We start from the raw sequence: 14325 nt of genomic DNA on the forward strand, positions 1-14325 counted from the left end.
CTTCAGGATTACCTACTAATAAAAGTGATATTTAAAACAAGTCCTAAGTTCCTCCGCTGCCCCCTTCTCCCCACAAGTAATTAAACCGACGCCGCTTCCCGCAGCGGAGGGGATGGGATTTATCATGGAGGGAAATCAGCAGAGGGTGAAATAGGTTGAATCCTCCCCGCCACGCTGCTGCCTGTTGGCCAGGCAGACAGCAAACACCCACTTCCCTGGGAAAATGGGGCAGGGAGAGGTTGGGTGGGGCTGGGAAACCACGGCTCCCTCCAGGATGGCAATGCCAGGATGGAGGCAGCTGGATCCATCCCTGGGAGTCATGAGAGGGGGGCAGCAGGGCGGCCGTGGCGGGGGGAGCCACTCGCGGCTCTTCTGCCTCTGCCTTGAGCTCACCCAGCTGCAAATAAACAATTTTACCATTTGAATAGCCGCGAGTGCGGAAGGCATAATTAATACCCAGCGGTACCATCAGCCAATGTGCTGATGCGGGAGGTGCAGCCCCTGCCAGCGCCGGCAGCGCTCAGCTTTGGCTCCGCAGCGCCGGCCCCGGCTGCTCTCGCCTCCAGGCCCGTCCTTCGCCAGAGGCAGGGGAAGGGCAAAACCCCGGCGCAGCCACCTGGGGCTGCTGCTGGAACCCGCCAGGGCAGGACCTCTCTGGTGCATCCCACACCCGCAGGATGTGGCAGAGCAATGTGGGGAAGAGTAAAATGGAGCGGGCAGAGGGCAAGCCCACGTGGCATCACTGCGAAGGCAAGAGCTGTGCCCATTTGCTGCCAATGTTGAGCCAGCTTTAACCCTGAGTTTCAAGTTCAGTTCCCACTTTCAAATATTTTGGACAAAAGGCCCAGTGGCTCCAGCCAGCCTGAGGATGAGTGTGAGAGCTAACACAGCGAGCTGGCCAACACTGTCCATTGTGGTCAGCCCAGCTTAGCTTGCTCTAGAGAGGGCTGGATATCTGCTTGAGAGAGTTTTCTTTGGTCTTCAGGGATTTTTTCAGACAGGATTTGAAAAGTGACAGGGTGGGAAGCCCAGAAGTTTGCATGCATCTTCAGACAAAAACATGTCTCAAAATTTTCTGTGCAAGACCAGTGCTCTGCAATTTACCTGCCACCGCTCTGGCAGCAGCAGCTCTGAGCTTAGTCTGGCTCCCCTGGGAAGACTCAGAATGCTGCAGGTTCATCTGTCAGTGTGGTGAGACAGGTCCCAGCCAAGCCAGGGAATGAACTGCCTTGACTGCTTGCGAAGGGGCAGTGGCAAGCTCATGCCTTGCATCTCAGGGTACTGCTGGAGCATCCCTCCTGGCAGCACAGCCTGGGTACCACCAGAGCATCCCCCACAGTGGGCATATCTTGGATACCACTGGAGCATCCCCTGTAATAGGCACAGCCTGGGTACCACCAGAGCATCCCCCTCAGTGGGCACAGCCTGGGTACCACCAGAGCATCCCCCTCAGTGGGCACAGCCTGGGTACCACCAGAGCATCCCCCTCAGTGGGCACAGCCCACTGAGCACACCTCCCAGCACACACAGTGTGGGTATCACTGGAGCATCCCTCCCAGCAAACATGAGGTGGGTATCAGTGGAACATCCCCCTCACCACACACTGTGTGGAAATCACTGGAGCATCCCCCTCAGCACACAGAGCATGAGTACCACTGGTGTATCCCCCTCAGCACACACAGTGTGGGTACCATTGGAGCATCCTCCTCAGCACACACAGCATGAGTACCACGGGAGCATCCCCCTCAGCACACATAGTGTGAGTACCACCAGAGCATCCCTCCCAGCACTCACAGTGTGAGTACCACCAGAGCATCCCTCCCAGCACACACAGTGATGGCACTGCTGGATCATCCCCCTCAGCACACACAGTGTGAGTGCCACCAAAGCATCCCTCCCAGCACACACAGTGTGGGTACCACTGGAGCATCCCTCCCAGCACACACAGTGTGGGTACCACTGGAGCATCCCCCTCAGCACGGCTGTCGCTCCCCCCACCGCCGCCCGGCCGCCCCAGGCAGCAAACACTGCGTGCATTTAGCGTGGCAGGAATGGACAGTGGGGTGTTTCATCAACCCAGCAGCGATAACACTCGCCTTTTGTCCCTCCTGGATAAAGGGGGTTTGTGAGCACTGGCTTTCCAGCCCAAACTGGCATCTGTCGCCAACTTACCCCACTCATCCCCCCCTCGAGTTCCGCAGCAGCGCTGGGGACCAGGCAGCAGCAGGAGCTCCAGCTCAGACACAACTTGCTGGGAAGTTTCAGATTTCCAGATCCACCAAAATCTTGTTGAAGAGCCGCAGTCTCAAGCTCTGCTCTTGCCGATATTAAAAACAGCCCATAAACCCAAGGAAATCAGGGCTTTCCCCCTCATTTTAGTTTCCACCTAAGGCTCCTCGTGTGCTCCAGCTCCTCATGCCACCACAGAATCGCTGCCCAGACTTTACATGCTGTTGGTGACCTGGCACACGAGACAGTGCTGCCTTCTCCCATCCCTATGACAGCAGTGGAAAACACTCCCCCATGTACCAAAATCAGTCTGCTGAGGGAACAGGACTGCAACATACGTCAAAACCAGAGCTTAGAGATCATCCCTGGTGTTAGTTAATGCTGCCCACAATAAACAAGGCCAGCGGCTGAGCTGAGTGGCTCCCTGCTGTGGACACAGGCACAGGCAGGACAGTGCACTTCCCCACAGCCAGCATATCCAAAAAGTTTCTGCTTTCCCTGCTTTGCTCATGAATTTTCTTCTATTGTCACACATCTGCCTTCTTTACAATCAACTGCAGGATGATCAGGCACCCCCCTTGGATAAAAGGTCTGCATTGGTGTGTCCAAGCAGGATGCAATGCTCAGTGCTGTGGGATGGGATGGGATGGGATAGGATGGGATGGGATGGGATGGGATGGGATGGGAAGGGATGGCAGAAGCAAGTCTCTTCCCACCAAGATGGCAATAGTCCTGCCAGATCCCAGACTGGAGCTGGTGCCTTATGAGGGGTTTTGTTCCTCTGAATACATATCCACAAAGTGATTCCAAGAGATAGCAACTGAGCCAACCCAGCCCTTAGCTCTGAAGGACCTGCAGTGAGGAAAACCATGGCACAAATCTATGGCTTATGCTGCCCTTCCACCCCAGCACTTTCCAGATAAATAACACAGTGCTGATCGTATTTTCTAAATGAATGTGCTCAAGCATGTCATTACAATGAAAGCAGGAAACGCTTTGATCTAAAAAAAATAAGTTGGCTCAATACATCCAAAGTAGCAGCTTAACAAGCTTTAAAGAAAAACAATTAAAAGAGGTCTGTGGTGTCTTAGTGACACAATGTGCCTTCGCGGGAGCTGCGCATCAGAGCTTGCTGTGGTGTCCGTATCAATGGGAAATGCCTCCAACCATGGAACACATCCAGGGAGAAAATACCTCACCATGGGATTTTTAATGGTGACCTCACAAAGTGCTCTGCTTTCCCAGGAGCAAAGACAAGTGCTGACCCACTGGAAGCATCTGGATGACCAGCACAGGGCCCAGCCAACCCTTCCCCATGGCAGAGGCTGGATGTCCACATAGGGACGTCCATCTGACTCAGATCTTCATTCCAGCACCATGGTCTCTGGAGCTGCTTTCAATTCGCCCTGCAGTGACTGAGATCCAAACTGTCTTTCTCCTGGGAAGTCCCCAGCAGCCCAGAGATGCACAGCCTGCCCGGAAACCTCAGCAGCCGTCCTCAGAAATGAACACAGGGAACACGTCAATAATTTCAAAAGCTCCATAAACTCTTAACAGAGATGGAGAAGATGAGAGGAATGAAGACTCTGAAAGCAGAAAGAGGAACAGATGGCTTTTATGGAGCAAGAAATACAATAGGAAAAAATGGAGCAGCAGTGCTCTCTTTGAAGGTGTGAAACGTCAGTAGGGAAGCCTGGAGAAAGCCAAAGCCCAGGAGCTGGGAGCTCAGTGCAGGGCACTGCATTGCCCAGCTGAGACTCTGGCTGGTGGTCCTGGGGAGCCCCTGGCCCCCCTGGCTCCTGAGACAGCACTGGCTCTGCCCAGCCCCACCACAGGGACATCCTGCTGCCAGAGAAGGGTCAGCGTGACACACAGCGTGGAGAAAGAACAGCCCAAAAAGATGATGAAAAAGCCAAGCTAAAATAGAAAGCAAAGGCAGCGGGAATGAACTCCGGGGCAAAGACTCTTCATCCTGTCACAGAAAGTTCTAAATCCCTTTTAGCACCAAGCAATTTCTTTTCCATGGAGAAGAGCCATTCTCTCTGCCATGGCCATCTCACTGTGCAATACAGCAACCAGGCAGCTCACAGGCTCTCCCACTGCAGCCAAAATCCTGATGGATCAAAGTGACCATGACGATTTACCTCCAGCACCTCAAGAATATTGTGCCATTGGGGGCACAGCCCCTCAAAGCCCAACTGTCAGTGTGTCAGGGATCACTGTGGTCTGCATCTCATTAAAAAAACCCAATAATCCCCTTTGTGAGAGAGATTAAACTTTTGCAGCATTATCTCCAATGGGTTGGCAGCAGGGGATGACCTCCTGCATTCCTCAGTATCTCAGCTTCCTTCAAAGGCACCTGTGCCAGCAGCTTTACTTCCATCCTCATCCATCAAAATTAGCAAAATTGATTTTGCCAGAGAATATGTCACTTTGACAGGAGCCCAGAGTAAGTCCTGAGTGTGTCACGTCAGATGATGCTGAGGTAGAGCCTCTTACAAAGACAAGAAACAAGAAGATGAATAACTCATCCTTATCCTTTCCATGAAAAACTTCGCAAAAGAAAACCCATGAATGACAGATACTTGCAGGAAAAAAGGTTGATTCATTTTGGGAGTTCTTTCTAAAATAACACTTGCCAGCATCCGGAGCGGTCACACTTTCCCTACATAAACGCCCCGCCGCTGCGGACTCAGCCAAGCTTTGGCTCTGGCCAGGAAGAGGCAGAGCCAACCACGCTCCCAGCGGGGTGTGTGGCTTCATCTCCTGGCATTCATCACCCACGTTCCGGTGGGTCCCTAAGTGGATGTCCTCGTCCATGTCAATTAACTGCTGCTTCATTACTCGAGTCCTGCAAGGGGAGCAGAGATGCTATCGCGGGCGCCGGGAGCGGGGCTGGGGTCACGCACGGGACTCAGGCAATTACGGAATGTGTCCCTGAGGAAGCCACGTGTGCTTGTGCTTGCTAGGCAGGCAATTCCCAGGGGGGACAACCTGGGCTGGCCCCGACCTTGTCACATCTTCAACCTGAATGGCGTGCAGTCAAGTGGCAACATCAATTAGCGGCATTTGCTCTCACCGGTGCCTCGAATGCTGCTGCTGAGCAGCGAGTCCCCAGCCTTCCCATGCTGAGCACAGCAGCTCTACACCGCTCCTCAGCTGGCCACATTCCCTCCTCAGCAGCCTGAGGAGTCTCTCCTGACCATCCCGGGATGCTGCAGAAGAGGCGCAGCCAAAACCCTCATGGACAGGAGCCATCAGTTCTCACCAAGCTGCAGCTGAAAGTCACAAATCCGCTCTCCTGTGTGGCACAGCGCGGTCCTGCACGTGGTGTGTGCTGTGCTGCTGTTGTCCTGAGGCACACGGTCACCCCTGTGCCAGCACGTCCCCATCTCCATGCTTCTCTTGTGCTAGAGCACGTGTCCTCTGGGGAGCTCCAGGTTTTTCCACCTCAATCATCCAGACTTGCCTCTTGGAGGAAGTACCTTGCCACTCCCAGGCTGCATGTTGTTTTTGAAGCAGCTTTTGCTCAGCCTTTATTTGGTTGTCAGTAGAGTTGGAAGTGCTGGCATCACAGCCAGGCCAGCAAAGCTTCACAGCTCCTGCCTCGCCATAGCTAAGCCTCATCCCATGGATGCTTCAGCCAGGGTCCGGAGCAGCTCTGCAGCCAAGGCGCTGCTTCTCCTCCCTGCCAGCTTCTGCAGCAGGAGCTGAAGAGTCCTTTCCATACCCACAGAGATGCTTTGCCAGGGAACAGCTTCTGCTCCCAATGGCTCTGGCTCATGGGGACACAGCAGCCACTGGCAGCGGGGACACAGTGCCCCTGGGATGCTCCAGCACTGCCAGGAAAGCAGAGCTGCTGAGAAAGACCTTCAGAGCAAACTTCAACAAAAATCATCGCATGTCAAAGCATATCTCCTGCCTACACATCATTTCCAAGTCACAAGGAGACATTTTGCAGATCGGAGTTGGAAATGAGCACTTTGTGAATGACTGGATTTATTTATTTCTCTAAGTCCTCAGGCGAGTCCCAGTGGGTGTTTGGCCCCCTGCCCCAGGCACCCAGCGCCTGCTGACCCCACCCCTGCTCATCTCCATGGAGCTGCTCATCCACCTCCAACCAAGCTGGGTTGTTCCTCCTTTTCTCGGTGTTGCTTGGGACCACAAATGCCAAATCTCTCAGCACTGATGGGAGGACACTCCCACACAGCTGCACCTGGGGCAGGTCCCCACCCTGCTCCTACAGCATCGCACCCAGCACCCATGTGAGCATGCACTGCACAGCACCCAGCCCTGCCACCACACCACAGGCAGTGTGGGTGCTCTGCCTCCAGCTTGGGCTGAGTTTTGGGAGCAGTGGGGGGTAATGGAGCCAAAATGCTCATCAATCCCCACCGTGTCCCAGTGAAGGAGCTCAGTGCTGCACTGAACGGAGGCTTTAGTGCAGCTTCGCCTTGCAGAGCCGCTGAGGCCAGAGAAAGTAACTGATAAACCCAGAAAGCAGGAGAGATTCAGCAGCAGACAAAAGCTCATTTCACAAGGAATCCTCATAAAACCAAATTAATGTTGAAGGATGAAGGCAGGTAAACCTCCCACGGTTAAGTTCAGGCCACTGAGACTCAGTTTAAATCTCTCAGCAGTTCTGATTTAATCAATGCATTTCCAAGTGAAATTAGATGGAGTACATCTCCATCACAGGAAATTATATAAGCTATCAAAGTCTGTAGGTGCAAGTCCCAGTAAAGAAGAGCTACAGGAAATATTCATATTGACTCAAATTCCATTTTTAAGGAGTCACTTCAGGTCCAGAGTTTAACGCTCTTTTAGTGAAAAAAATCACTCTGATGAAAACAGTGAGCCAAGGCAAGGAAGGGCCAAGCAGCAGATTTGGGAACAGCGCCACATAACCCACAGTGACTGCTGGGATGCTGGCCTGGGCCAGGAACCCTCTCCCAGCAGCACCACCCAGTGTGGGAGGGAAGGAGGATGGAAGGGAGAAAAGATGGAAGAACAGAAGTAAAACCTCATAGTTTTAAAGGAGGGGGTGAAAGCACCAACAATGTCACACCATCCACAGATCCCACCCAACACACTCAGCCTCCAGGAATTATCCTGCTACAAGAGTGTTGCTATCAAACCCAAACTCTGTTGGGCTTGAACTGCTGTTGCCCACTTGGTCACCACCAGCCCTCCAGGAGAGCAACAGGCACCACAACCCAGAGCCAGGCAGCTCCCGCTCAGCACACTGAGGTTCCAGTAATCTTGATAATCTTTCCTCCCAGTCCTTCTCCCATTAGCTATATTTAAAAGCTTAGGCATGCATACATTTTCATAATAAACCTCAGACCTGCTGGAAGTTCTGTTGCTTATTCACACCCTATGGAGCTGCCCTTGGGAGCCTGCATCCATCCATACCTACAGACACAGAGGTAAATAAGGCATGCTGGGACAGCCTGAGGATCAGATTGGGTGAGTGAAGGTGGGAACATGGTTGGAGATCTATCCTCTGCCTGGCTGCCCTTCCCTGTTGCAGTCTGGGCTCTGAAGGAACATTAGCAACCCTTTCTTTCCAGCAGATGACCATTATGCTCAGCAGAGCCAAGCCGTGGTGCTCCGGCCGCGGGAGCAGCTGGGCCGGCAGCTTGCCCGTCCCGTGTCCCGCCTGCCCAAGGCTGGCACAGCAGCTGCCACACAGGACAGCCCCGACCATCCCAGGCAAAAACAGCAGCACCACGACAACTCCCCCACCTGCCACCCCGCTGGAGACACCACAACGACAAGGCGGTGGCTCTGGTGTTATTAGAACAATTATTCACGCCCTGGGAAGCGGCTGCCGGAGCCCTGCGCCGCTCCCCTCGCCTCATCTGGGAAATTGCTGCCAGCACGGAGGTACAAACCGCTGCATAAAAGTGCAGTTTATTCAAGCATTATTGTGCCTGTTAAGTATCATAGCCAGTGACACCAGATGAATTTCTGTGGCAATCAATCCACCCGGGAGCAGCAAGCTCAGCCCCTGTGTGGATGCAGGATGAGTAAGGACTCCTCAGTGGAGGCCATTAACTCCCACTGCTTACTGCTCTCATTACTTCTCAGACTGCAAGGCTTGCATCTTTGACGAGCGGCTGAATCTACATTTGACAGTGTGAACCTGATGAGTGAAATTCATGGAAAATGTTTGCTTTGGCAGTAACTACAAGGCCCATAAAGTTTCCACGGAGCCAATGTGCAGGGATGTATGCTTTTAATGAGTTGCTTTATACAATCGCCGAGAAATTGCAAACGGTGGTTTTACTCCTACTGCAAATCACTCCAGAGCTCAACGCTGTAAAAACCGTGGCATATTGTTTAAAACATTATATTCATAGCTATGGAGGGGAAGTCCTCGGCAGCGCTGGAAGCCTGGCATGCAGCAGAAAGCTGCCGTGCCCTCGCAGGCGGGCGCAGGCACTGACGCAGGCGTGTGCACGCACACACGTATGTCTGTGCACACTCAGGGAAGTGACAGAGCCACTGCCACCTCCCAAAAAGAACAGATTTTGCCCCGCAACACCCACACCTGCCAAGAGCAGAGCGGGGCTGGAGCATCGCTGGGACCTCGCAGGGGCTTTCAGGGCAGCGCTGCTCGCTCTGCCCCGCTCTGAACTGGGGGGGGAGGCAGCTCCCCTTTACCGAATAATTCTGAGAATGCAATTGCACAGGCCCTGCCCTCCCCGGCAGCTCACCGCGAGGCCAGGCACTGCCACCGCCCCGGGGCGAGAGGGATCCGACTTGAAAGGAGCAGCACGGTACCATCTCCCCGCCGCAGGCAGCCGCTCCAGGCACAGGCTGCGCGGGGTGAAACGGGCGCTGCAAAGCTCCACTGCTTCTCCTGAAGCTATTTTTTCTAGTAGTCTTGGAGAAAATGAGGAGAAATGACATGGGAAATGTCAGAAATAAAGCCAGAAGCAATTAGAGTAAGAGAGAAGGGAGAGCAGCAGGCAAGGTTAGCAGTAAAGTTATCTCTTATTAAAAATACAACACGGAGGGACTGGAAGCTGATGAGGCGGCAGAAAGGACAGCCTGGTGCTGGGGATCCAGGATGCACAGCACAGAAATTCGCAAGGCGAATGAATCGAGGAGGGAAGCAAGCAGAGGGCTCCTGTTTCCATTGCTAAACTCTCCTCAAAAATAACAAAGCAGAGGGCGTCCTCTGTTCCCAGGATTACAGCTTTCTGCCGCGCCAGCCTTAGGAAACGGCCCTCCAGCTCCACTGGGCTTTCACCTGACACGAAATAAATCCAAACGCGTGGCACCCTGAGAAAACCCTCGGGTGCTTTCGCCGGGAGGAATTCCTAAGGTCACTACATCACCACAGACTCTGTCCTTCCCACACGCAGCAGCAGCGCAGCATCCTCGGCTGACGGACGGACAGACAGACAGACATCTCCAGAGGCAGCGTGAAGGTGCTCGTGTGCCCGGGCTGTCGGGGGGCACCAGCCAGAGGCAGGGCACAAAGAAGGGGGGCATTGGCAGCCAGCTCGCCACGTGCCTCTGGAATATGCGGCGCGGCACGGGAGTGCAAGAGAGAGGCCAAGGGCCTCCCCCAGCTGCTCAGCACAGACAAAACCTCAGTTCAGGTTTCACCCTCCAGGACTCCATCCACAGCCCGGACAGAGGGACAAAGCCTCCAGCGATTCCCACGGGTGGCGGACAAAGGCTTCTCGCATCACCACTCGCTGTCCGTGCATTCGGGGGGCCCTGCCTGCCTCCCTCCGTGCCCCCCGGGCTGCAGCCACGTTCTGCCGGAGCGCAGGGGCGCGGGGGGCGGCGCGGGCTGATGGTGCTGCGAGGGATGGGGGCTGCACCCACCATCCGCTCACCCCGCAGCTCCCCTGCCCACGCAGCCCTGCTCCCCGGGGAGCAGCCACAGGGCCCGCTGCGAGCTGCGGGAGTGGGGTGGCCGCTCGGGACTGCTCGCCTTGGGACCCCTCTCCCCAGCAGCAGGTGATGTGCCGGATCCACCGTCCTGCTCGGTGGAGGGATGTTTGGGGTTTGACCCCTGCCCGACACAACTGCCCAAAGCCAGGGCTTTCCAAATAAAAAATCGAGTTGGGGAGAACAAAACAGATCGTGGATTTCACTTTTCCTTAGGGTCTCACTTGTTTAACCCGCTGATGCTTGCACTCGATGCCACTGAGATGGGCTCAGAGCACCAAAACCCAGGTACTACTGGGGCTCCGGGGCCGCACACAGGCAGGGGCCGGGGCCAGGGCTTTCCAGCCACAGCACCATGGAAATAACAAGATTTCGGCTCAGATGACTTCGCAGCGGTAATGAAAATGTGTTACGTAACACTTTGCCTCCGTCTCCTCTGCTTGGCAATTCTCGATTAATCTCCCAAACACATCCATCCATCTATCCGTCCATCCATTCATCCATCCATCCATCCGTCTATCCATCCATCTGCCCGCACCCCGGACGCCCCCCCAGCCCCTTCCCCCGAGCAGCCCCCGCCGGGGCGGCCAGCGGGGAGCGAGCAGCCGGCGAGGGGACGCTGACCGCGGCTCCATCTCCTGGGCAGGGCGGGCGAGCGGGGCGGGGGAACCGGGTGGGGGGAGCCCGGCACGGCGCGGAGCGCGGACCGGCCGCCTCTCCGGGCTGCACCGTGCGCTTCCCGCTCCGCTCCGCTCCACACACCGCTCTCCATCCCGCACCCCGCTCCTCTCCCCAGCCCTCTCCAAGTTCATGGTTTAACTCCGCCGCTCCCCGAGCGCGCCCGGCGGCGGGATGCCCTAAGCGCTGCCCGGCGGGGCCATCGCTCCCCGGTCCTACCTGCTTCCCGGGAGCCGTCGCATCCACATCGTCACGTCTCGGCCCGGCCCGGCCCGGCCCGGCGGGGCTCAGCGCCTCAGCGCTCCATCCGGGCGCGCCGCCCCGCGCCCGCGGCGGCGCTCAGCGGCGGGGCAGGCGGCGGCCGGCGGGGCGGGCATGCCCGGCGGCGGCGGCGGCGGCGAGGACGGGGATCTGTGCTCCGGTGCTCCGGTGCTCCGGCCCCTCAGCGCCGGCGGGGCAGCTGCGCGCCCGCGGAGGCTGCGCGCCCCATGCGCGGCTCGGTGCGGCTCCGCTCGCCTCGGCTCGGCTCGGTGCGGTTCACCGGGGCTCGGCTCGGCTCGGCTCGGCTCGGCGCGGCGGGGCTGGGCGCGCGCGCGTCTCTGCGCGCACCCGCGGGGCGGGGGCGGGGGGCCGCGGCGCGGGGAAGTTGCGCGGGGCGGAGGCGGGGGCGGAGCGCGGCCCCTCCGCGCCGCGGCCGAGCGGGGGTGGACCCGGCTCGGCACCCGCACTCAGACCCGCTTGCGACTCCGTGTCCGCTGGGCATGGCCGGGCAGTGCCGGGACCCCGCCGGGGATCGGCCCGTCCCTCCCCGGGACGCTCCGGCCGCCGTTCCCCCGCTGGAGAGCTTCTTTGCCCGGACCCCGCGAGCAGCCGCTCGCCGGCGGCCCCGGGGAGCGGAGCCCCCGCTCCGCCGGTGGGCACTGGCCCAGCGGCTCCGCGCCCGGGACCGCGGTGTCGCCGCGCGGAGAGCCCCGGTGTCCCGTACAGCCCGTCCCGGCCCCGCGGGCAGCAGGGGAAGTGCGGGTTCAGTCCGTGCTTTGCGGGCAGGGCCAGGGGTCCCCCGCAGTTCGGCAGCCCCGAACGGGGAGCCCCGGCCCGCTGCCCGGTGGAGCGGGCCCGGCTGTTTCTGCAGCGGGCTCCACCAGCCGGCAGAGCGGGCATCCTGCTCCCGGAGCGGGCATCCCGCTCCCGAGCCAACAACCCTGGGAGAGTTTCCATCCCGGTCTGCACAGCTGGCCCGCAGGTACAATGCCGGGCCAGCGGGAGCGCGGATCCGCCACCGCCGCCTCGGGCCCCCGCACAGAGAGATAACGCAGCCACCACCGAATTCCCTTCGGCTGGAAGTGCCTTTCGTGCTCCGTGCTCGCCCAAAGACAGCCGAGCACAAAGGGGAGCGCGCGGGGAGAGGCGCTGGTTATTTTGGGAGGTGTTTCATCAGAGCCTGATGCGTTTTCTCTCTTTCCGGGGGTGCTGCCAGTAAGGAGCGACATTATTCCTGCTGTACTGTAAGAAAAGTGTGTCTCTCAAAAGCAGAGCTGCTTTTCTGTTCAGCTGCTGCAATAAAATAAGTTTTTGTATGCATTTGGGGATAGATTCTTCAAAGCTGCTCCTGGATATGAGAGAGGAGTAGAACCGTGGTGCACAGAGCCAGCACTGCCGGGGTGTCCCTTCACAGGGACAAACCACCTGCGAGGAAGGGGCACACCAGGGACCACAGCTCTGCTCTGAATAGTCCCAGCAGAAAGCAAGGCTTGTGTAAAGATGAGTCTCTGCTGCCTTTCTGACTCACTGGGTTTCTTTTTTGCCTCCAGAGAAACTTATTCCTCAGAGAGAAAAATCTTCCAGTGAGCAGGGCAGCTGGATGGAAGGATGGAAGGTCATCACTGTCCCTTGGACACCTTGCCAGCCCCTGCTGCTCACGTGTGCTCCCACTGGATCAGCTCCAGCTGCTGCTAGAGGTGCTGTAGTTCAGCATCCAAAGCCCCACGTTCCTTCCTTGGAGCTGGGCTCCAGATCAGAAGGAGCCTCATGTGGGAAGGATGAAATGCCAGGGGCTGAGCTGTGGACCAGTTTATGCTGGGAGGTGGCAGCTGCCTGGGGAACAGAAATCTCCCATCCCAGCCCAGACAGAACCAAGGCTACAAAAGTACCTAAATAATGGCCAGGCTGGGTTTGGTTTTCACTAAGCACAATCTTTGTCTGTTGGGGTGGTTAGGGCTTGGTTCCCTCACAGCCACCAGTGAATCCCACCCTCGATGGTGCCACTGTCCCCTCCTCACCTCCTGGAGCCAGACCAGTTACAAACTGGCTGTGGCTCTGTCAAATCTGCCTCTGGGAGGGAAGGAGCCTCGAGCCCCAGGGTGTTCATGACAAAAAATCCCATGATGACAATGCTCACAGCTGCTGATTAAGGCAGCTTTGGCACAGAGAGGTAACAAAACCCACGGTTGACCTGGGCACACCTTCTTGGGGCTGGATGTGCAGGGACTTGAAAGGAAGCTCAGCTTTATTGCAAACCCATGGACTTTATCAGCCATTAAACCCAGCTCACTTACATGAAAGATCTTGAGAGAGAAGAAGGGAAGAGCATGTGATTTTTTCTTAAGAGGCTGAGAGAGATACTGGAACGCAGTTAAGTAAAAGACACTCAATTAAGGCTTAAATAAACCCAAACAAGCAAACGTTAATGGGAGCTATCTTGTATCTCAAACAAATCCTCTTAACTCAGCCCCACTTAAAAAAATATTATTTCCCCATTTGTGCCAAGTGTGTGGAGCTAAGGGGCAATTGCAGGGAGGACCATGCTGGGGATCTGGGGCCTGGCAGTGCCAGGGTGGAGGTTCTGAATTTTTTGCTATAAATATCTGTCATAGTCTATACACCTTGGTCAGGCAAGTGACTGCAAGCATGGAAAGGCCCCGTGCCCTCATCATCAGCCTTCCTCTGGCCCTGAACCTCGTCTCAAGCTTCTGGCCTCAATTCCACATTGCATCATCACCAGCCCAGAAGCTTCCAGAAACAAAAGAGATCAAAGGAGAGCTGAGGTTTCCGACAGCACCGAAGCAAGCGTGCGGGCAAAGCTTTTCAATGCGGGCAATTATTTGGGTTCAGGGCTAGTTTGGGACGCTTGGAGCAGAAAGCTCACAGGGAAGGAGATGCCTGGGCAGAGTGTGTGCATCCCTCTGGAGAGCCCTGCCTGTCACCGGCCCAGCCACGCTGCAGCCCTCGCTCCGTGCCTCCCTGAAGCAGCCAGCACAGCGTTTTTGTGGCGCTTGCAAAGGCGGGCGCTGCCACCCGGCAATCTTGGCCCCCTTTGTCTCGCTCATCTTCTCCGCCTGCCGCGGGCAGGCGATGGAGCAGCCCCGCTGCGGGAGCAGGAACCATGAATTATCCCCCCATTTAAGGAGGAGGGAAGGAAGTCATTAGCGAATTCATTTGTCTAACTTGTTCTTCTCAGAGTCATCGCGCCGAGAGAGTAAAGTTCCCGATGCTGGTGCAAAGCTG

General features: G+C 56.7%; 1 protein-coding gene across 1 annotated transcript in view; it reads right to left on the reverse strand.

Moving 5' to 3' along the window:
* The window catches only part of AJAP1 (adherens junctions associated protein 1), a 38114-nt gene extending 26936 nt beyond the window's left edge, over nt 1-11178 (reverse strand). Inside the window, exon 1 of the mRNA XM_077190385.1 lies at nt 11041-11178. Within this exon, the coding sequence (XP_077046500.1) occupies nt 11041-11069 (29 nt within the window). The 5' untranslated portion in view covers nt 11070-11178. The remainder of the gene's footprint in view (nt 1-11040) is intronic.
* Nucleotides 11179-14325: the final 3147 nt, after the last annotated feature.

Source organism: Agelaius phoeniceus, chromosome 24 (genome assembly GCF_051311805.1).
Source record: "Agelaius phoeniceus isolate bAgePho1 chromosome 24, bAgePho1.hap1, whole genome shotgun sequence".
Taxonomy (NCBI): Eukaryota; Metazoa; Chordata; class Aves; order Passeriformes; family Icteridae; genus Agelaius; species Agelaius phoeniceus.